General features: G+C 39.0%; 2 protein-coding genes across 5 annotated transcripts in view; one reads left to right on the forward strand and one right to left on the reverse strand.

Annotated features, from left to right (window-relative positions):
• DNAH9 (dynein axonemal heavy chain 9) overlaps nucleotides 1-25324 on the forward strand; it is a 1064222-nt gene that overhangs the window by 679529 nt on the left and 359369 nt on the right. The gene's annotated exons all lie outside the window — the stretch shown is intronic.
• The window catches only part of NLRP3 (NLR family pyrin domain containing 3), a 44032-nt gene continuing 27064 nt past the window's right edge, over nucleotides 8357-25324 (reverse strand). For all 4 annotated transcript variants that reach the window (XM_011217149.3, XM_034647015.1, XM_034647014.1 and 1 more), the window contains 3 exons: nucleotides 12891-13061; nucleotides 12256-12426; nucleotides 8357-9028 (listed from right to left, as the gene is read on the reverse strand). In XM_011217149.3, coding sequence (XP_011215451.2) covers nucleotides 8929-9028; nucleotides 12256-12426; nucleotides 12891-13061 — 442 coding nt within the window. In that variant the 3' untranslated portion in view covers nucleotides 8357-8928. The remainder of the gene's footprint in view (nucleotides 9029-12255; nucleotides 12427-12890; nucleotides 13062-25324) is intronic.

The raw sequence follows: 25324 nt of genomic DNA on the forward strand, positions 1-25324 counted from the left end.
CAGTCAAAACTAGAGGCTCTGACGGCCAGGGTCACCGAGGCAGAGGAACGCGTTAGCGAATTGGAGGATGGGTTAGTAGAAGAAAAAACGAAAATAGAAGCTGGTCTTAAAAAAATCCACGCCCACGAATGTAGATTACGGGAGATTACTGACTCTATGAAACGATCCAATGTCAGAATCATCGGCATCCCTGAAGGGGTGGAGAAAAACAGAGGTCTAGAAGAGATATTTGAACAAATTGTAGCTGAAAACTTCCCTAATCTAGCAAGGGAAACAAGCATTCGTGTCCAAGAGGCAGAGAGGACCCCATCCAAGCTCAACCAGGACAAACCTACGCCACGGCATGTCATAGTGCAATTCGCAAATATTAGATCCAAGGATACAGTATTGAAAGCGGCCAGGGCAAAGAAATTTCTCACGTACCAAGGCAAAGGTATCAGGATTACGTCAGACCTGTCTACAGAGACCTGGAATGAGAGAAAGGCTTGGGGGGGCATTTTTAAAGCTCTTTCAGAGAAAAACATGCAGCCAAGGATCCTTTATCCAGCAAAGCTGTCATTCAGAATTGATGGAGAAATAAAGACGTTCCAAAATCGCCAATCATTAACCAATTTCGTAACCACGAAACCAGCCCTACAGGAGATATTAAGGGGGGCTCTATAAAGGTAAAAAGGCCCCAAGAGTGATACAGAGCAGCAAGTCACAACCGATACAAAGACTTTAAAGAGAAATGGCATCATTAAAATCATATCTGTCAATAATCTCTATCAATCTAAATGGCTTAAACTCTCCCATAAAACGCCACAGGGTTGCAGATTGGATAAAAAGACATGACCCATCCATTTGCTGTCTACAAGAGACTCATTTTGAACCCAAAGATGCATTCAGACTTAGAGTAAGGGGATGGAGTACCATCTTCCACGCAAATGGACCTCAAAAGAAAGCTGGAGTAGCAATTCTCATATCAGATAGACTGGATTTTAAACTAGAGGCCATAGAGAGAGATACAGAAGGGCACTATATTATTCTTAAAGGAAGTATTCAACAAGTGGATATGACAATTATTAATATATATGCCCCCAACAGGGGAGCAGCAAGATACACAAGCCAACTCTTAACCAAAATAAAGAGACATATAGATAAGAACACAGTAATAGTAGGGGACCTCAACACCCCACTATCAGAAATAGACAGAACACCCTGGCAAAAACTAAGCAAAGAATCAAAGGCTTTGAATGCCATACTCGACGAGTTGGACCTCATAGATATATATAGAACACTACACCCCAGAACCAAAGAATACTCATTCTATTCAAATGCCCATGGAACATTCTCAAGAATAGATCATGCTCTGGGACACAAAACAGGTCTCAGCCAATACCAAAAGATTGAAATTATCCCCTGCATATTCTCAGACCACAACGCTCTGAAATTGGAACTCAACCACAAGGAAAAACCTGGAAGAAACTCAAACACTTGGAGGCTAAGAACCATCCTGCTCAAGAATGACTCGATAAACCAGGAAATCAAAAAACAAATTAAACAATTTATGGAGACCAACGAGAATGAATACACAACGGTCCAAAACCTATGGGATACTGCAAAGGCAGTCCTAAGGGGGAAATACATAGCCATCCAAGCCTCACTCAAAAGAATAGAAAAATCTAAAATGCAGTTTCTATATTCTCACCTCAAGAAACTGGAACAGCAACAGAGGGACAGGCCTAACCCACTGACAAGGAAGGAGTTGACCAAGATTAGAGCAGAAATCAATGAATTAGAGACCAGAACCACAGTAGAGCAGATCAACAGGACTAGAAGCTGGTTCTTTGAGAGAATCCATAAAATTGATAGACCACTGGCAAAACTTGTCCAAAAACAAAGAGAAAGGACTGAGATTATTAAAATTATGACTGAAAAGGGAGAGGTCACGACCAGCACCATTGAAATTGCAAGGATTATTAGAAACTTTTATCAACAGCTATATGCCAAAAAACTAAACAATCTGGAAGAGATGGAGGCCTTCCTGGAAACCCATAAACTACCAAGACTGAAGCAGGAAGAAAATGATTTTTTTAAACAGACCAATTAATTATGAAGAGATTGAAACAGTAATTAGGCTGGTGATGGGTAGTAAGGGGGGCACATATTTCATGGTGCACTGGGTGTTATACGCAACTAATGAAGCAGCAAACTTTACATCGGAATCTGGGGATGTACTGTATGGTGATTAACATTATATAATAAAATAAAATAAAAAAATCAATGCACAGAAATCAGTTGCATTTCTATTCACAAACAATGAGGACTGAAGAAAGAGAAATTAGGGAATCCATTCCATTTACAATAGCACCAAAAACCATAAGATATCTTGGAATAAACTTAACCAGAGTGATGAAGGATCTATACTCTAGAAACTACAGAACACTGATGAAAGACATTGAAGAAGACACCAAAGATGGAAAAACATCCATACTCATGAATCAGAAGAATAAACATAGTTAAAATGTCTATGCTACCCAGAGCAATCTACACTTTCAACACCATCCTGATCAAAATACCAATGATATTTTTCAAAGCTCTGGAACAAACAATCCTAAAATTGGTGTGGAGCCAGAAAAGACACCGAATCACCAAGAAAATGTTGAAAAGGAAAAACAAAGCTGGGGGTATCACTATGCCTGATTTCAAGCTATACTACAAAGCTGTTATCACCAAGACAGCATCGTACTGGCACAAAAACAGACACATTGACCAATGGGACAGAATAGAGACTCCAGTAATGGACCCTCGACTTTATAGTCATCTAATCTTTGACAAAGCAAGTAAAAACATCCAGTGGAAAAAAGAAAGTCTCTTCAATAAATGGTGTTGGGAAAATTGGACAGCTATATACAGAAGAATGAAACTTGACCACTCTCTCACACCATACACAAAGATAAGCTCCAAATGGATGAAAGACCTCGATGTGAGACAGGAATCCATCAAAATCAGAGGAGAACACAGGCTGTAACCTCTTCAACATTGGCCACAGCAACTTCTTTCATGACACATATCCAAAGGCAAGGGAAACAAAAGAAAAAAATGAAGCTTTGGGACTTCATCAAGATAAAAAGTTTCTGCACAGCAAAGGAAATAGTCAACAAAACAAAGAGACAACCCACAGAATGGGAGAAGATATTTGCAAATGACATCATAGATAAAAGGCTAGTATCCAAGATCTATGAAGAACTTCTCAAACTCAATACATGAGAAACAAATGATTATTTGTTCCACTGTTGGTGGGAAGGGAACTTGGCACAGCCACTTTGGAAAACAGTGTGGAGGTCCCCTCAAAAAGTTAAAAATAGAGCTACCCTATGACCCAGCAATTGCACTACTGGGTATTTACCCCAAAGATACAGACTTAGTGAAGAGAAAAGTCATATGCACCCCAATGTTCATAGCAGCATTGTCCACAATAGCTAAATCATGGAAGGAGCTGAGATGCCCTTCAACAGACGAACGGATAAAGAAGATGTGGTCCATATATACAATGGAATATTACTGAGCCATCAGAAAGAATGATTATCCAACATTTGCAGCAACATGGACGAGACTGGAGGAGATTATGCTGAGTGAAATAAATCAAGCAGAGAAAGACAATTATCATATGGTTTCACTCATTTGTATAACATAAGGAATAGCAGGGTGATCGGTAGGAGAAAAAGAGAAGAATGAAGGAGAGGTAAACAGAAAGGGGAATGAACCACGAGAGACTATGGACTCTGGGAAATAAACTGAGGGTTTCAGAGGGGAGTGGGGGGGAGGGGAATGGGATAACCCAGTGATGGGTATTAAGGAGAGTATGTATTGCATGGAGCACTGGGTGTTATACGCAAACAATGAATGATGGAACTCTACATCAAAAACTAATGATATACTGTATGGTGACTAACATATCATAATAAAAATAAATAAATAAAATTAAAAATAAAAAAAAGTAAAGAAAACCCAACCCCCCAAGGAAGAAGAAGAACCCCAAGAGTAACATAGACCAGAAATTTACAGAGACAAGCTATACAAACAGGGACTGTATAGGCTATATGATGGCACATAATTCACATCTGTCATTAGTTACCCTCAATGTGAATGGCCTAAATGCTCCCATGAAATGGCACAGGGTTGAAGATTGGTTAAAAAGATAGGACCCATCCACATACTGTCTACAAGAGACTTATTTTGAACCAAAAGATACATCCAGATTGAAAGTGAAGTGATGGAGAAACATTTATCATGCCAACAGACCTCAAAAGAAAGTTGGGATAGCAATTCTCATATCAGACAAATTAGATTTTAAATCAAAGACTGTCATAAGAGATGTAGATGGACACTCTATCATACTTAAAGGGTCTATCCAACAAGATCTAACAATTGAAAATATCTATGCCCCCAACACGGGAGCAACCAAATATATAAACCAATTAATAAACAAAATAAAGAAACATATGGATAGTATACATTTATAGTAGGAGACCTAAACACTCCACTCACAGCAATAGACAGATCATCTAAGCAGAATATCAACAAAGAAACAAGAGTTTTGAATGAAACACTGGACCAGAGGGACTTCATAGATATATACAGACATGCCACCCTAAAACAACAGAATATTCATTCTTCTCAAATGCACTTTCTCCAGAATAGACCATACACTGGGTCACAAATCAAGTCTCAACCAATACCAAAAGACTGAGATTATTCCCTCCATGTTATCAGACCACAATGCTTTGAAACTGGAACTCAATCACAATTTCTTGTGAAAGAATTCAAACATTTGGAAGTTAAAGAGTATCCTGCTAAAGAATGAATGGGTCAACCAGGAAATCAAAGAACTTAAACAATTCATGGAAACTAATGAGAATGAAAACACATCAATCCAAAACCTATGGGATACATAGCCATCCAAGCCTCTCTCAAAAAAGTAGAAAAATCCCAAATGCACAAGCTAACCTTACACCTAAAGGAGCTGGAGAAAGAATGGCAAATAAAATCTACACCAAGCAGGAGAAGAGAAATAGTAAAGATTAGAGCAAAGATCAATGCAATAGAAACCAGAAAAACAGTAGAACAGATCGACAAAACTAGAAGCTGGTTCTTTGAAAGAATTAAAAGATCAATAAACCTCTGGCCAGACTTATCAAAAAGAAAAGAGAAAGGACACTTATAAAACCATGAATGATGGGGCGCCTGGGTGGCACAGCGGTTAAGCGCCTGCCTTCGGCTCAGGGCATGATCCTGGCGTTATGGGATCGAGCCCCACATCAGGCTCCTCTGCTATGAGCCTGCTTCCTCCTCTCCCACTCCCCCTGCTTGTGTTCCTAAATAAAATCTTAAAAAAAAAAACCATGAATGAAAAGGAAGATATCATGACTAACACCGAGGAAATAGAAACAATTATTAGAAATTATGATCAGCAAATATATGCCAAGAAATTAAGCAACCTGGAAGAAATGGATGCCTTCCTGGAAACTTATAAACTACCAAGACTGAAACAGGAAGAAATTGACAATCTGAATAGACCAATAACCAGCAAGGAAATTGAAGTAGTCATCAAAAACTTCCCAAAAAAAACAAGAGTCCAGGGCCAGATGGCTTCCCAGGGGAATTCTACCAAACGTTTAAAGAAGAAATGATACCTATCCTACTGAAGCTATTTCAAAAAATAGAAACAGAAGGAAAACTTTCAAACTTGTCTATGAGGCCAGCATTACCTCGATCCCAAAACCAGGCAAAGAACCCCTCAAAAAGGAGAATTACAGACCAATATCCCTGATGAACATAGATGCCAAAATTCTCAACAAGTTCCTAATTAATAGCATCCAACACTACATTAAAAGGATTATCCATCATGATCAGGTGGGATTTATTCCTGGGATGCAAGGGTGGTTCAACAGTCTCAAATCAATCAATGTGATAGAACACATTAATAAAAGAAATGACAAGAAGCATATGATCCTCTCAATTGATACAGAAAAAGCATTTGACAAAATGCAGCATTCTTTCCTGATTAAAACTCTTCAAAGTACAGGGATAGAAGGAACATACCTCAATATCATAAAAGCCACCTACGAAAAGCCCACAGTGAATATCATTCTCAGTGGGGAAAAACTGAGAGCTTTTCCCTTAAGGTCAAGAACACAACAGAGATGCCCACTCTCATCACTTTTGTTCAACATAGTACTAGAAGTCCTAGGCTCAGCAATAAGACAACAAAAAGAAATTAAAAGCATTCAAATTGGCAAAGAAAAAGTCAAACTCTCTCTTTGCATATGACATGATACTTTATGTGGAAAACTCAAAAGACTCTACCTCCAAGTTATTAGAACTCATACAGCAGTTCAGCAACATGGCAGGATACAATATCAATGCATAGAAAGCAGTTGCATTTCTATACACTAACAATGTGACTGAAGAAAGAGAAATTAAGGAATCAATTCCATGTACAATAGCACCAAAATCCATAAGATACCTAGGAATAAACCTAACCAAAGAGGTAAAGGATATATACTCTAGAAACTACAGAACAGTGATGAAAGAAATTGAGGAAGACACAAAGAGATGGAAAAACATTCCATGCTCATGTATTGCAAGAATAAACATTGTGAAAATATCTATGCTGCCGAGAACAATCTACACTTTCAATGCAATCCCCATCAAAATACCATGGACATTTTTCACAGAGCTGGAACAAACAATCCTAAAATATGTATGCAACCAGAAGGACCCTGAATTGCCAAGGGATTGTTGAAAAATAAAACCAAAGCTGGGAGTGTCACAATGCCTGAATTCAAGATATATTACAAAGTTGTGATCATCAAGACAGCATGGTATTGGCACAAAAAAGACACAGAGATCAGTGGAACAGAATAGAGAGCCCAGAAATGGACCCTCAACTCTATGGTCAACTAGTCTTCGACAAATCAGGAAAGAACATCCATTCGAAAAATCTCTTCAATAAATGGTGCTGGGAAAACTGGACAATCACATGCAGAAGAATGAAAGTAGACCATTCTCTTACACCATATACAAAGATAAACTCAAAATGGATGAAAGCCCAAAATGTGAAACAGGAATCCATCAAAATCATAGAGGAGAACATAGGCAGTAACCTCTTCGACATTGGCCACAGTGACCTCTTTGAATACATGTCTCTAAAGACAAGGGAAACAAAAGCAAAAATGAACTTTTGGGATTTCATGAAGATAAAAAGCTTTTGCACAGCAAAGGAAACAGTCAACAAAACTAAAAGGCAACCAATGGAATGGGAGAAGATATTTGCAAATGACATTACAGATAAAGGGCTGATATCCAAGATCTATAAAGAACTTCTTAAACTCAACACCCCCCAAAAATAATAATAATAATCCAGTTAAGAAATGGGCAGAAGACATGAACAGACACTTCTCCAAAGAGGACATACAAATGGCTAACAGACACATGAAAAAATGTTAAGCATCATTAGCCATCAGCAAAATACAAATCAAAACCATAATGAGATATGACCTTATACCAGTTAGAACGGTAAAAATTAATAAGTCAGGAAACAATAGATGTTGGTGAGGATGTGGAGAAAGGGGAACCCTCTTCCACAGTTCGTGGGAATGCAAGCTGGTACAGCCACTTTGGAAAACAGTATGGAGGTTCCTTAAAAAGTTAAAAATAGTGCTACCCTATGACCCAGCAATTGCACTACCAGGTAGTCACCCCAAAGATACAGGCATAGTGAAAAGAAGGAGCACATGCACCCCAATGTTCATAGCAGTAATGTCCACAATAGCCAAACTGTGGAAGGAGCCAAGACGCCCTTCAAGAGATGACTGGATTAAGAGGATGTGGTCCATATACACAATGGAAAATTACTCAGCCATCTGAAAGAATGAATATCCACCATTTGCATCGACATGGATGGAACTGGAGGAGATTATGCTAAGTGAAATAAGTCAAACAGAGAAAGACAATTATCATATGGTTTCACTCACATGTGGAACATAAGGAATAACACAGAGGACCACAGGGGAAGGGAGGGAAAACTGAAGGGGGAGAATTCAGAGAGGGAGACAAACCATGAGAGACTCTGGACTCTGGGAAACAAACTGAGGGTTACAGAAGGGAGTGGGTGGGGGGATGGGTAACCGGGTGATGGGTATTAAGGAGGCCACATTATGTGATGAGCACTGGGTGTTATACGCAACTAATGAATCATTGAACACTATGTCAAAAAGTAATGTTGTACTATATGCTGGCTATTTGAACATGATAACAAAAAATAAAAACATAAAAAATAAATAAAACTAAGGAAAAGAAAGAATTTAAATCAATAAATACAAAATTTTTTTAATTTTCTGAATTTTCAACCACCTACAATAAACATGAATTCTTTTATTAGAAAATAAAACTGTTACAAAAATTAAAAATAAATAAGTTGTTGCTACAAAACTGCAACATAATATATAGTTTACTAGTTCTGTTATAGTCAGAAAGATAGGAGTGGGTGATAATGGTGATATGGGCGAAAGAAAACAACAAATCTGGGTAAAAAAAAGATATGAGGGAAAGGAAATTTAGAGACAGTAAGAAGAGAAAAAGAAACAAAGAAGTGCTCTATTAAATAAGTTAGTTATATGAGGTCACCAAAAGGAATATTTCCTCTGACTAAGGTTCTATAATGAGAACCACCTCATTTGGATGATTTCATTGTCCTGGTGTCTTCAAGCCAGAGGGAAAGGAGATGCTCACATTCTCAGCAAGATTTCGCTGTTCCACCCTGGACCAGAGGAATCCTTGAGTGATGGTCTTCACCCTGGATGGAGGAGTGCTTACTCCCACTTGTTCACATCTGGATGGCAGGGAGCCAAAATGCTGGCATCTGGCAGCCGGCATCTATCACTACCAAAAAGGCTCAAAGACAATGGTCAACTCAGGCTTTTCTTCTTGAAGTGTTTCTAATGCACATTTTGTATCATAATTGAAATACATTCCACACAACCTGTAAGAGCAATTGACAGCTTTGTGTTATATTCTTCAAAGAACAGTCTCAGAGTTTTTGCCTTAAAAATCTCATCTCCTTACTTCTCTTAACCTAACACACTTCTAAACTGTCCAATGTTACACTTCATGCGTAATGTTTTCCTGTTATATTTTTAACCTTCAAGTTTGGAAATGTTTAAACATGTAAATTTAAAGAGAATGGTAATGAATTCCCATGCTTATTATCCAAATTTGATGATTAAGAAGCCATGGCCAGGAAGGCCTGTGTGGCTCAGTCAGTTAACTTCTGCCTTCAGCTCAGGTCATGATCCCAGGGTCCTGGGATCAAGTGCCATGTCATCTGGCTCCCTGCTCAGCAGGGAGTCTGCTTCTCCCTCTCGCTCTGCCCCCTCCCCTGCTCATGCTCTCTCACTCTTGCTCACTCACTCAATGTCTCTCTCTCAAATAAATAAATAAAATATTAAAAAAAATAAATTAAAAAAAAAACTCATGGCCAATCTCGTTTCATCTATTGCCCACCTACTCCTCACATCAATGGATTTTACAAGCACAGCATTGCATGCATCTATAAATATTGCACTATGTGACACTAACTGAAGGTTTTAAAAAACACAACCACAATGCCATTATCACACCTAAAAAAGTCAACAGTGACTCCTTAATATCAACATATGTCCAGTCAGTGTCTAAATTTCCTCAATTGGCTGATACATTTTTTATAATAGTACATTTAGTCAGGAGCCATTGCAACTGTTTTGTATGCCTCTCAGGTCTTCTCTGATATATAATTTCTTCCCTCTTGTCTCTTTTTTTTTTCTTAAGTTTCCCTTGCAACTTAGCTAAGAAATCATACCATTTGTCCTGCACCATTTCTAACAATCTTGATTTGGTTGTGTTATGGATTGAACATTTGTGTTTCTTCAAAATTCATACATTGAAGCCCTAATCCTCCATGTGATGGTATTTTAAATGGGGCATTTGAGATATAATTAGGGTTAGATGAGGTCATGGGGGTGGGTCATCATGATGGGATCAGTGCCCTTCTGGTAAGAGATGCCAGGGCACACACTGTCTCCCTGTCTCTGTCTCTCTCTTCCCTGGAGGGACATGGGATGAAGGCAGCCATGTGCAAGCCTGGAAGAAAGCTTTCACCAGAACTTGATTCAGTTGGCACTGTGATCTTAGACTTCCTATATTCAAAAGTGTGAGCAATAAATGCCTGTTGTTTAAGGCACCCTGAGCTAATGAGTCAGGTTGATTGCATCCAGAGGTTCCTCTGTTTGTTTGAAGCCTGTCCCTCACCTGCAGACTGTCCCTCAGTGCTGGGTCAGGGACTCCACATACAGTAATGTCTCAGCTTCATCTTGGCCTACACTTCCCTTGTCCTTCTATTTCTCTTCATTCTGAGAATGTTGGCTTTTCTTGCAGTACCTATGCTCCACTATGTCTGCATAGGGATGCAAACTTCTGTTTATTTGAACCTGCATTCCAGATGGCTCTCAGCCTTGAGGCCATGACCAAGAACAGAAGCCCCAGGACTAATTTTATATCATTTTGGTAAGATATAGGTAATAAATAAACAAGAAAGTGTTATAGCAGGCATATATGATGGTAATCACACTATGGAGGAAAATAAGGAAGAAGGGGGGGAATATGCTGGACAGCTATTTTCAGTAGGGTGGTCAGAGACAGACACACAGAAGAAGACCTCTAAGCAGAGGATTTAAGGATACATGCGAAGACACATGGATATCAAAGGGAGAGAGGTCGAGGCAGAGGGAACAGGAAATGCTAAATTCTGGAGGTGACCGTATTTTTGCAAAACTGCAAGAAGCTCAGTGTGTGTGGAGCAGAAGGAACATTGATTAGGAGACAATGAATTTGTAGAAGCAGCAGAAGCCCGATCACAGGAGGCCTTAGGCACTGCCATGGGTTTGTGGATCTTACTTTGAATGTGATAGAAAGTCACTAGAGCATGTGGGTAGGAATGATATGATCACTGGCTCCTGTTTTAGCTGCACCCTCCATCTGCCATGGTCAGGATAATAATAGATGCAGAGTAGCCTGGCAGATGCCACCAGAACAATCCAGACAAGAGGGGACAGTGGCTTGAACCAGGGTAGGAGTCATGGAGCCAGAAGTCAAGAAGAGGTCAGCAAGCAGGCATGTTATGGAAGCAGAGCTAACAGGATATGCCAATGAGTTGGACGTGTGCATAAGAAAAAGCAGGTGTCAAAGATGACATAGAGTGGGGTTTTTTTGTTTTTGTGTGGGGTTTTTTGGCCTGAGAAATTCTCACTAAGCAACCACTGACCGAGATGAGGAAGAAGCAGGTTTCAGGCAGAGGAGGTAATACAGGTTTGGATTTGGACACATAAGGTTTAGCACGTTTATTAGACATACAAATGGAAAGGTCAGACTAGCATTTGGACATGGAATTCATGCAGGCATAAATTGGCTACACAGCATATATATGGTAAAGCCAGAACACTGGATGATGTCAACACAGGATAAAGTATAGAGAAGAAAAATTAGCTGAATGATTGATTCCTGGGGATTCAGCATGTGCAGGTCAGGATGATAAAAAGAATCCACAAAGGAGACTGAGCACAAATAGCAAACGAAGGAGAAGAAAATCCAGTGTGGAGAAGGTGTGGCCCCTAAAGCCAAGTGAGGGAAAGTTCTTCCATGGAGAATGTGATTGTCAGGGCTGACAAAGGTACAGAACTCACTAGGAAGCTCTTACTGGAGAGGTAATGAATACCAGTGGTATCACTAATAATGAAACCCAACACAATGCACATAAGCTGGTTTATGGAATTTCTAATCTTGATGTTTCTGGAACTCTCTTTTCCTATTTAAAAATCCCAAGAATACCCCACTGTGCAGAGACCTGTGCAATTAAGAGGAGCCATGGACTGCTCTAGGTCTACAAAGTACGTATGGTTCCTTGTGGGGCCATGTAATTCTATTTGGCCACTTTCATTGGGACTTTCATCTCTTTCATATTCCTGAAACTTTTCAGCCCCAACTGAACCTTAATTATTCTAACTGTCTGGATGAAGTTGAATATGTGGTTTGTGACTCATTAAAAAGTCTGCAACAACAGGCTCAGACCCAACCTCGGTTTGAATACAAATGAAGCCATCCTGGGTTTTGATAACTGGTCAACCCATCCTTAGTACTCTGAACCCTACCATGTAAATCTGATCAGAGCACACTTACTTTAGGCTTTTTAGGAGGCAGCCCCGCTGTTTTAGCACCTCACAGAGCAGCATGATCCCTAGATCACCCAGATCATTACTGCCCAGGCTCAGCTCCCGCAGGCTCTTGTTGGAGGTCAAAAGTGTGGAAAGATCCCAGCAACAGTGTGAGGTGAGGCTACAGCCATCTAATCTGCAAGAAAGAGGGTGATTGAAAGAAAACGCCTCCTTAACTATCCCCCCAGGTCCCCCAGATCTCAGCCTGCAATGTTTCAAATGCACAAAAAGCACAGGATTAATGAACTTGGAACAATTTTGTGTGCTCATGGTTATTCTTTTCCCCTTTTCAGATGAAAATATTTTTTCTAGTCTATTGGATTGTGCAGATCAAATTAGTAATAGTAGTTTGTGAATTGATTTTTCCCAAATTCTATGCCTCTCTCCAAATTTCCCTAAAACACAATGTTATATCACCCTATTATTTTGTGGTGAAAGGAAATCTAGTATGTACCTTTACACCACCAAGAGGTAGAACTCCACCCAGTCCCATGATCCTGTAATAAGTAATCACTTCTCAGATAAAAATCATCCCATCATCATTCCCCTCACCTTAGCCACCATGTATCCCCATCATTGTAATTAAACTAAGGGACTTACTCCAATATCTGAAGCTTGCAGTTGGGGTGCAAGAGACCCTCACAGAGTAGCTTCATCCCCGTGTCTCCAAGAGCATTGCCCCGTAGATAAAGGTGTGTGAGCTTCTGGTTAGTGCTAAGCACTGAGGACAGAGCTGGACAGCAACCTGATGTAAGGCCAGAATTCATCAACCTGGAGAAGGAACAAGGAAACGAGGTCTCAATGTTCAGCCCTTCTTGAACATTGTACAACTATCCTAGAACAGGAATCTCATCTTATCTAAAAAGTGCATCCTTTGGGCACTTGGGTAGCTCAGTTGAAGTGTCTGCCTTCGGCTCTGGTTGTGGTCCCAGGGTCCTGCGATAGAACCCCACATTGGGCTTCCTAGGGGCTTAGAGGGGAGTCTGCTTCTCCCTCTCTGTGCCCTTCACCCCAAGCTTGTGCTCTCTCTCTCTCAAATAAATGAAATCTTAAAAAAAAATCTGCATCCTTTTCCTTCAAGGTCAGGAGCCAGCATCTTGGACACAATCCAGGAGAGCATGACTCCTCATCTCTGGACCCATAAGAGAGACAAATAATCATCACAGCAGATACTTTGCTGGGATTGGCGGAAGAGACAGAGCAAAAGCAAATTGATTCAGATTCCTTCCACATTCTTCTTCTTTCTTACACATACTCCCTCTGCCATGCATTCTCCTTACCACTGCATCTTCCAGAAATACATCCCAGATTATCCTTCACTGATAATTCTGACAACATTGCTAAGACTTGCCTTACTGGATTCTCACACTAATTGAGCAAGGTGGTAGTGCAGCTATAACTACTATGTATCTTTTGCATATTAGAAATCTAAGGTTTATCAAATCCTATGTTTCTTTTAAGGTCAAAGAGAAAGTGTTTACTGAAGAGGGACCTGGACTTAAGCATTATAGGGCCATCCCTCCTCTGTGGCCCTTCTATCCATATCACTCTTCCTTTTGAACTGGAAGGGGGCTCTCAGAGCATAGAGCTCTAGATTTGTGTTACACTCAGTGGGACTAAGATGTTTGGTATGCTGCACTTTGGTCAAGTTGATTATATTCTCCCCCCCAACAGGAGCATGAGGGCTCTGGGGTAGGGAGCTGCATCCCTCTAGCATAGAAGCTCAGAGGGGAGTATACAGTATGCTGAAAGCCAGTATGCTAGGCCTTCAACAAAACCTTGAATTAACAACATCTCATGCAATCACATTCCTTCCCGCCAGAATCCTTAACAATGACATGTTTTTAAGCTCCAACATGCATTAGAATCAGGAGAAATAGAAATATAGAAAGTAGCACCAGCAGGTGATCAAAAGAAAACAGAAGTACTTCTCTACTTACTGGTTTCTATCTGGCCAGTCAAGGATGAATCATAATTTTTTAAAAAACTGAATACGGTGACTGATATAATATAATAAAAAATTTTTATAAAAAAAATTTTAAAAATTGAATATGCAAGACAAAGAGGGGAATAAAACCCAAGATGGATGAGTAAAATAACAAGGCAAGGCTACTAGTAAGAACTTTATTTCCAACTGAGAATAATTTCATCAGACAGTCCTTAATTAACATGGAGAAGGTATTTGCAAGATTATTAACTGTTATGAACCAAAGGCTTGTGTTGTCTTGAAATCATATGTTGAAATATTAACCCTCATTGTGATGGTAGGATGTGCAGCCTTTAAGAGGTAATTAGGTCTTGAGGGTGGAGTCTTCATGATGGGATTAGTGCCCCAATAAAACAGACCCCAAAGAGTTCCTTTGCCCCTACTGCCATGTGAGGACACAACAAGAAGGTGGCTGTCTGAAAGACAGGAACCAGATGATCTACAGGCACCTTGATCTTGGCCTTCCAGCCTCCAGAACTGTGAGACATGTTTGTTGTTTGAGTCACCCAGACAATGATATTTTTGTTACAGCAGCCTGAACAGCCTAGATGAAGACGAAGAACAGCAAAGATGAAGACCATTCCAGAAGACTGAAGATAGTCAACCAAAAGGAAAGGAAAAAAAAATATTTTGTAAGTTACAAAATGGCAAGCTTTGCCATCATTTCCAGAAAAGGACTAGAAGGGATTATGAACAGATGTTTGAGTAGCAGTGCACCATGAAATGGCAACAGTTACAGGCACAAGGTGGTTTTGTTAAGAATAAGTCACATCTGAATTATCAAAATGTTAATTACCATTGAGATTGAGTGATGGGTGCATGGATTGCATAATGAAATGTTTAGGCAATCAAACAACCAAGTTCTACCAACTAATCCACTTGATTAGAGGGATGTAACCAACATCACATATCTTGGTCTCAACCAATCCATTCCACTCAGTTCTATTGTTAAATTAACGTGTTTTTTTTTAATTTGCTAATGATATGCCTTATGTTATAAAAATGTGTCACAAAGAAAATTGAGGAAGAAGAGTTAATATTCATTGAGTGTTTACTATATGTTTGGCGGAAATAATGACTTACAATAGGATTGTCTCATAGAATTACTATAAAACCAAGATGTAGTTACCATTTTTGTCCTTATGTTTAAATGGAAAAGCTGAGAATCAGGGAAATCACTTGAAAAATAAGAAGGAGCTTCCTAGATGGCCTATGAGGGCAAGAGAGTATTTTTCATACCAGGCAAAAGGAAATTGGTAAGCAAGGGAAGGAAGGGTAAAAGAGGTCACGTTTTTAGAACTAAAAACTTATTCAATACGACTCAGAATGGAATGAACTGTGTGGCAGAAGAAATGATCTAGAGTTGATCAGGGACAGCTTTGTGTATGATGATAAGATAGCAACTACACTCTGACTTCAAAGAACTTTTGAAATTTTTTGAGAAAAACTCAATATTATCAAATACGCATTTTAGAAAACTCTTCCAGTGTTTTGCAAAAGAAAAAAGGAGGTAAAGGGAACTGAAAGTAAAGACAATCTAGGATTTTCCTCTTTTTACTGGCTAATCAGCCTCCTGGAAAGTCCCACTATTCAACAAGGCAGTAAAGAAAGGGCAAGAAGGGGACAAAGGATGAGGGTGGAGAATAAGTTATAAGAATTAAAGAATTTTGCAAATGCTCACCGTGTGGTGATATTACATAATATCAGAGGGGTGGGTAGTGCAAAACGCAACCCAAAGTAGAGGCATAAAGTTCAGGACATTTGGCCACACTTAACAAAATATAAAATGTCTAAAAGTTTTACCCCATTAGTCACGTTTATAGGTATCCATCTCAAAAGAAATATCCACACATAAATGAAGTTATATATATAAATATGTTTTTCATAGTTGCTTGTAATAATAAAAAAAGTAGAAATTCATTCAAAGGTTTATCATTCTGTGAGAACCTCAATAAATTACTGTAATGCATACTATGTAATACTATGCCCAAATCTGTAGATCTGTATATATGAGCATGGTAATAAATTCATGATAAATTTGAGAAGAAATCATAAGAAAGACTGCACAAAAAATTGCTAAAACTGATACACAAATTTAATAAAGTCACGGTATACAAAATCAATGTACAGACCTCTGTTGCATTTCTATACACCAAAAATGAAGTAGCAGAAAAAGAAATCAAGGCATTGGTTCCATTTATAATTGCACCAAAAACAATAAGATACCTAGGAATAAACCTAACCAAAGAGGTAAAAGATCTGCACTCTGAAAACTGTAGAACACTTACAAAAGAAATCGAAGAGGACACAAAGAAATGGGGGGAAAATTCCATGCTAATGAACTGAAGGAACAAGCATTGCTAAAATGCAAAGCAATCTACACATTTAAAGCAACCCCTATCAAAGTAACAACAGCATTCTTCAGAGAACTAGAACAATTTGATAATTTGCATGAAACCAGAAAAGACCTTGAATAGCCAAAGCAATCCTGAAAAAGAAAAGCAAAGCTTGAAGCATCACAATTCTGGACTTCAAGATATATATTATAAAGCTGTAGTCGTCAAGATAGTATGATACACAAAAACAGGCACATAGATCCATGGAACAGAATAGAGAACCTAGAAATGCACCCTCAACTCTAGGTCAACTAATCTTTGACAAAGCACAAAAGAATAAGCAATGGAAAAAAAGACAGTCTCTTCAACAAATGGTGCTGGGAAAATTGGAAAGCCACATGCAGAAGAATGAAACTGGATCATTTTCTTAAACCATACGCAAAGATAAACTCAAATGGATGAAAGACCTAAATGTGAGGCAGGAAACCACCAAAATCCTAGAAAGGAAAACAGGCAGCAACTTATTTGACCTCGCTAACAGCAACTTCTTACTAGACATATCTCCAGAGGCAAGGGAAACAAGGCAAAAATGAACTATTGGAACTTTATCAAGATAAAAGCCTTCTGCAGAGTGAAGGAAACAATCTACAAAACTAAAAGACAACCCAAAGTATGGGAGAAGATTTGCAAATGATGTATCTGATAAAGAGTATCCAAAATCTATAAAGAACTTATCAAACTCGACACCCAAAAAACAAATAACCCAGTTAAAAAAATGGACAGAAGACATGAATAGACATTTTTCCAAAGAAGACATCCAGATGACCAACAGACACATGAAAAGATGTTCGATATTACCTTCAGGGAAATACAAATCAAAACCACACCTGTCAGAATGGCTAAAAAATACAGGAATCAAACTGAGGGCTTCAGAGGGGAGGGGGTGGGGGAATGGGATAGACTGGTGATGGGTAGTAAGGAGGGCACGTATTGCATGGTGCACTGGATGTTATACACAACTAATGAATCATGGAACTTTACATCAAAAACCAGGGATGCACTGCATGGTGACTAACATAATATTATAAAAAATATTATTATAATAAAAAAATTTTTAAAAAGTTAAAAGTAGAGCTATCCTATGATCCAGCAATTGCACTACTGGGTATTTACCCCAAAGATTCAGACGTAGTGAAGAGAAGGGCCATATTCACCCCAATGTTCATAACAACATTGTCCACAGTAGCTAAGTTGTGGAAAAGGCTGAGATGCCCTTCAACAGATGACTGGATTAAGAAGATGTGGTCCATATATACAATGGAATATTACTCAGCTATCAATAAGTCAAGCAGAGAAACATTTGCAACAACATGGACGGGACTGGAGGAGATTATGCTAAGTGAAATAAGTCAAGCAGAGAAAGACAATTATTATATGGTTTCACTCTTTTATGGAACATAAGAAATAGCAGGGAGATCGGTAGGAGAAGGAAGGGAAGAATGAAGCGGGGTTAAACAGAAGGGGAAATGAACCATGAGAGACTATGGACTCTGGGAAACAAACTGAGGGCTTCAGGGTGGGGGTGGGGGAATGGGATAGGCTGGTGATGGGTAGGAGGGCACGTATTGCATGGTGCAGTGGGTGTTACACGCAAGTAATGAATCATGGAACTTTATTTTTTTTATGATTTTTTAATTATATTATGTTAGTCACCATACAGTACATCCCTGGATTCCGATGCAATGCTCAATGCTTCATTAGTTGCGTATAGCACCTAGTGCACCATGCAATACATGCCCTTCTTACTACCCATCACCAGTCTATCCCATTCCCCCACTCCCTCCCCTCTGAAGTCTTCAGTTTGTTTCTCATAGTCCATAGTCTCATGTTTCATTCCCCCTTCTGATTACCCCCCTTTCTTTATCCCTTTCTTCCCCTACCGATCATCCTAGTTCTTATGTTCCATAGATGAGAGAAATCATATAATTGTCTTTCTCTGCTTGACATATTTCACTTAGCATTATCTCCTCCAGTGCCATCCATGTTGCAGCAAATGTTGAGAATTCGTTCTGATAGCTGAGTAATATTCCATTGTATATATGGACCACAGCTTCCTAATCCAGTCATCTATTGAAGGGCATCTCGGCTCCTTCCACGATTTAGCTATTGTGGACAAGTATCACGGAACTTTACATCAAAAACTAGGGATGTACTGTGTGATGACTTACATAATATAATAAAAAAAATTATTAAATTAAAAAAAAGAAACAAAACAGATGAACATAGAGGGAGGGGAAAAAAGAGAGAGGGAAAGCAAATCATAAGAGATTCTTAAATATAGAAATCAAACTGAGGGTTGATGGAGAGAGGTGGTTGGGGATGGGCTAAATAGGTGGTGAGTATTAAGGAGGGCACTTGTTTTGATGAGCACTGGGTGTTGATGTAAGTGATGAATCACTGAATTTTACTCCTGAAACCAATATTATGCTATTTGTTAACTATCAAGTATTTAAATTTAAAAATTAGATAAAAAACAACTATAACCAACAAACTGGACAACCTAGAAGAAATGGAAAAATTCTTAGAAACATATAACCTACCAAAACTGAACAAAGAAGAAATAATCTGAAAAGACCAACTACTAGTAAGGAGATTGAACCAATATTCAAAAATTTCCCCACAAAGAAAGGCTCAGGACCGATGGCCTCATTGGTGAATTTTATCAACATTTAAAGAATTAACAGCAATCCTTTTCAAACTTTCCCCAAAAATCAGAGAAAGGAACACTTCCAAAGTCATTTCTGAGACTAACATTACCCTGATACCAAACCAGATAGAACACTACAAGAAAACCAGAGGCCAATATTCTTCATGAGTATAGAGCAAAAATTCTTAACAAAATAATAGTAAACTGAATTTGGCAGGACATGTAAAGGATTATTCACCATATCAAGTGGGATTTACCCCTGAGATGCCAGGATGGTTTCAGATACACAAATCAATGAATGTGATAAATTACAGTAATAAAATGAGACAAAATTCATTTGATCCTCTCAATAGAAGCAGAATAAACACTTAACAAAATTCAAAATCCATTCATTAAAAAAATTTTTAACAAATTAGGCATAGAAGGAATGTACCACAATGTAATAAAAGCTTATATGATGAGCCCACAGCTAACATCATGGTCAATGGTGAAAGGTTGAAGACTTTTCCTCTGTGATCAGGAACAAAACAAGAATACCCATTCTCTGCACTCCCATTCAATATAATCCTGGAAATCCTGGCCAAAGCCAGCAGGCAACAAAAAGAAATAAATAAAAGGCATCAGAATTGGAAAGAAGTAAATTTGACTCTTTTACAAATGACATAATTTTATATAGAGAAAATCCAAAAGACTCAACCAAAAAACAGTTAGATCTAAGCAATGGATTCAGTAAAGTCGCAGAATACAAAATTAACATGCAAAAGTTAATACTATTTCTATAATGAATTATCTGAAAATGAAATAAAAAGAGTATCTCATTTCTAATAGCATCAAAAACAATAAAATATTCAAGAATAAATTTAACCAAGAAATAGAGAGCTCTCCACTGAAAACTACAAAATTGAAAATGAGACAAATAAATGTAAAGATACCTTTGTTCATGGATTAGAAGAATTAATATTATTGGAGCACCTGGGTAGTGCAGTTGATTAAGTGTCTAACTCTTTGTTTTGGCTCAGGTCATGTTCTCAGTGTCCTGAGGTTAAGCCCTCTGTTGGGCTCCACACTCAGTGTGAAGTCAGCTTGAGATTCTTTCTCTCTCCCTCTCCCTCAGCCCCTCCCATTCATGCTCTCTCAATAAATAAACAAACAAACAAATAAATAAATAAATAAATAAATCTTTAAAAAGAAACTATATTTAAAAAATAATGAATATTGTTAAAATGTCCATACTACCTAAAGCCATACAATACAATCCATATCAAGACTCCAGTGGTATTTTATAACAAGTGGGAAAAAAAATCCTAAAATTTGTACGGAACACAAAAGATCCCAAATAGCCAAAGTATTCTTGAAAGAGAAGAACAAAGCTAGAGGTATCACATGTCCTGACTTCAAACTATATTATAAAACTATAGTAATCAAAACAGAATTGTACTGGCATAAAAACAGACACATAGATCAATGGAACAGAATCAAGGGCCCAGGAGTAAAGCCATGCATATACGGTCAACTAATACTTGATAAGGAAGCCAAGATTAGTCAATAGAAAAAAAGACAATTTCTTCAATAAATGGTACTGAGAAAACTGAATATTCACATATAAAAATTAAAAAAAAAACAGATCCTATCTCTCACCATTCACAAAAATTAACTCAAAATAAACTAATGATTTAAATGTAACACCTGAAACCATTAAACTCCTAGAAGAAAATGTAGGGGAAAAAGCTCTTTGACTAAGTCTTAAGAATGATTTTTTTTAATATGACACCTAAAGCGCAAGCAATAAAATAAAAAACAAACATGGGGAATTTCATCAGACTAAAAAGCTTCTGCACAGCAGGGGAAGTGATCAACAAAATGAAAAGGCAACCTACAAAATGGGGGGGGGGGTGCAAATGATATATCTGATAAGGAGCTAATATCCAAAGTATATAAACATCACTAAATATATCAACATCACTAATCATCAGTGAAATGCAAATCAAAAATAGCAAGAGATTACCACCTGAAGAGATAACAAATGCAGGGAGGATATGGAATAAAGGGAGTCCTTGTGCATTGCTGATGGGAATGCAAATTGGCACGATCACTAGAAACCAGTGTGGAGGTCAAAAAATTAAAAATGCAACTACCAAGATCTAATTCCTCATCTGAGTACTTATCTAAAATAAATGAAATCAGTATATTAAAGAGATATCTGCATGCCATGTTCGTTGCAGCATTATACACAATAGCCAAAATAAGGAAACAACCTAATGGTTTAGTTCCATCAACGCATCCACAGATAAAGAAGATATGATTATGTATACAACTGAATACTACTCAACCATAAAAGAGAAATAAATTCTTCCATTTGCTACAAGATGGATGGACCATGGGGGACACTCTACTGAGTGAAACAAGTCAGAGAAAGACAAATATCATGATCTCACTTATACATGAAATTTTTAAAAAATTAAAAAATCAAACCAAACTTACAGAAAAAGAGATCAGATTTGTGATTGTGAGAGGTGTGGGGAAGAGGGTGGGGGCACTGGTGAAGGTGGCCGAAGGGACCAACTTGTAGTTATGAATGAGCACTGGAGATGTAACGTAACAGGGCGACTACCTATGGTATACTTCAAAGCTGATAAGAAAGTAAACCCTAAATGTTCTCGTTACAAGGAAAAAAAACATATTTCTGTAACTAATGAGGTGATGGATGGTAACTAGACTTATTGTGATAGTCACACGTATGTACATCACATCCTTATGCTGCAGAACTTAAGCATACAGAGTGCTGTGTGTCAGTTGTATCTCAGTAAAGAGGAAGGAGAATAAATGATTCTTGTTTCGGCCACCTTTTGTGGCAGTTTGTTCCAGCAGCCCCAGAAAGCCTATTCACAGAGGGCATTAAGACGGGTGGGTGGATGGACGGACAGACAGATAAATGTTCATGTATAGTAAAATGTCTGGAAGTTCGCTCATCAGCTCCTTGTAAATGGTTCTCTCAGAAGTGGGCTGAGTAAGAATTTTTGCATCTTACTTAATGCATTTATATTATTTGATATTTTCACACTAAGCATGTCTTACTTTTGCAATAAAAGACCCAGAGCAGAACTTCCAGTTTCCAGCCCAGCATGTGGAAAGCTTAGAGCTCACCACTCATACTAACAACAAATTAAAAGCTGAGCAAGCTACAAAACAACTCATCTTAGGTCTACAAGAGAAGTGTGGTCACAGGGTAACCTGCTGCCCCCAAAACTGGAGAGACAGAGAGGACAATACAGAAAACCATAACTGCCTGGATCAGAACCCCACAAGCTGAAACCAACATAGGAACCAGTACCCAGATAGGGAAACCTACTGTAATTGATAAATAGCTGGAGGCTGGGTGTAGACAAGTCTGAGAGATAAAAACACCAGGGGAACCCAGTCATAGGGGAATCCCCATACTTCTGTGACTTTTATTTCTAGGGTCTCAACCAGATTCTCACAGTAAATATCAGAGAAAAATCACTTTGTGTTTCAGGAGGAGGGGAGAGAAAATCATTTTAAAATATACCAGAGTACTCTGCTTTTCTTAATAAGGCTAATTCTTAATAAGAGAAACTAGTTGACCAAAGCCTAACTGCTGAGATATTATCAGAGCCTAATTGACCTTATAAAAGGAAAATGCTCAAGCCCAGCCAAATTTAGCCATCCTGTCCTGGGGTGGGGGGAGGGTAATGAGAAGCACTTGAAAAACACTGAGAACTCACAGTCCAAAGGCATAGGCTCATTAAAAGACTGAGATATAATTATACAACTATAGAATGACTACCCTCTCCCACACCTACTTGTCATATTACTAAAGGCCTACTTACAACAACCCAGTAAATGGGTATACTATCATGTCCAGTGTCAAGAAAAAAATTATGAGACACTTTAAAAGGCAGGAAACATAGTTTGAAGAGACAGAGAAAACAGCAGAACCAAACTCAAACATGATGGAGATGTTGATATTATCAGCACAGGAATTTAAAATAACTATGATTAATACACCATCAAGAGAATAAAAAGACAAGCCATACTGGGAGAAAATATTTCCAATATATCTGATAAAGGACTGCTATTTAGAATATACAAAGAACCCTTAACACCCAATAAGAAAATAAACAACCTGATTTAAAAATGGGTCAAAGACCTTAAAAGACACCTTACTAAAGAAAATACACAGATGGGACCCCTGGGTTGCACAGTCGTTAAGCGTCTACCTTCAGCTCAGGGCGTGATCCCAGTGTTCTGGGATGGAGCCCCACATCAGGCTCCTCCTCTAGGAGCCTGCTTCTTCCTCTCCCACTCCCCTGCTGTGTTCCCTCTCTCGCTGGCTGTGTCTATCTCTGTCAAATAAATAAATAAATAAAATCTTTAAAAAAAAAAAAAGAAAGCACACAGATGACTAATAAGTTTATGAAAAGACGTTCTACATCGTAAGTCATCAAGGAAATGCAAATTAAAACAAAAACAAATATGACTACATGCATATTACAATTGCCACAGGGAAAGCTGACAATGGCAATGCTGTGAGGCTATGAAGCACACGAGCGCTCGTTCATGGTGCTGGGGATGCAGAATGGTGTGCAGCCTCTTTAGAAAGCACGTTTGTGGTTTCTTACAAAACTAGACATCCTTTAATTATATGATGCAGCAATATCGCTCCTGATATTTACCCTAAGGTGCTGAAGACTCATTTCCATACAAAAACCTTCACACAGATGTGCATGCCACATTTATTCATAAATATCAAACTTGAAAACAAGAGATACAGTAAGATGATGGAGTAGGAGAAATTCAGAGGATGGCTGCAGAGTACGAGGACCCCAGGCTCATCTCTTCCCATGAACGCGATTAGATAACTATCAAATCAGCCTAAATACCCCAGAAACTGACCTGAACACCTACAGAGCACACTATACAACTAAAGGGACATAAGAGACCACACTGAAGAAGATCAGAAGGCCGGAGACCTTGTTTGGGGGAGAAACAGAACATGAGTGCCTGGGGGGGAAGGAGCCAAGGTCACAGAGAAGGGTGAGAGAGAGGGGAGCACATGGGAGAAAGTACAAGGAGAACGATTCCCCAAAGGCATTGGCTGGGAAAAGGAGAGGGGCTGAATTTTATGAGTTCTTGCAACCAGCAGGGCTTAAAGCCTGGAGTTTTGAAGGTCAGCAGACTTGCCTGGGATACAGCCTAGAGGGTTCTAGCCTACTCAGAAGAGAAAACAGGCAAATAACACAGGAGCAGATGGCATTGAAACAGTGATCTGAAAACGCCTGGGGCACACATTGAGGCAATTAGTTCCTCTTCTTGGAGCACTTTCCTGAAGGCAGCATTCAAGGAGGCACCTCTCCAGGAACCACAGAGATGGCTAGTGCCATTTCCCTCCTCCATCCCTCAACATAGACACAGAACCACCTGCAGAAAGCAAGGCAGTACCCACACTGGCTACCTAACCTGCTTCCTCCAAGTCCCACACCCCTGTGCTCTGGAGTGACTGCCCTTCTCAGTAAAGCTTGCCTCATTCTCAGTATGGTGGGCCCCTCCCCCCAGAAGACCACACATACCCCTGCCCATACCACATCTCCTGACCAGAGGGTCAGCCGCCCCCCCAATCTCATGGAAGTGGTGTCAGGTTTCATTTCACAAGCAGACCAGAACACACCACATTAAACTCACCACATTCAAGTTAGGGACCAAACACTCCCCACAGCAGGCAAGGAGTGCTTCCTCAGATGCCTGGTCTGAATGATAGAGCCCCCAAAACACAACTCCAGAGTGCATGCAGCACACACCAAAGACACTCCCTGAAGCTCCAGGCCCTGGACACTACATGACCTCCCTTTCATAAAGCCATTACTCCCAGAAACAGAAAACACAACAGGCTTTTCTAAAACAGAGAAGAAGGCAGAGTCTTAGATAAAATGCCAAGGTGGAAGAATTTATCCCAAATGAAAGAACAAGATAAGGGATGGCCAGAGAT

Source organism: Ailuropoda melanoleuca, chromosome 17, assembly GCF_002007445.2.
Source record: "Ailuropoda melanoleuca isolate Jingjing chromosome 17, ASM200744v2, whole genome shotgun sequence".
Taxonomy (NCBI): Eukaryota; Metazoa; Chordata; class Mammalia; order Carnivora; family Ursidae; genus Ailuropoda; species Ailuropoda melanoleuca.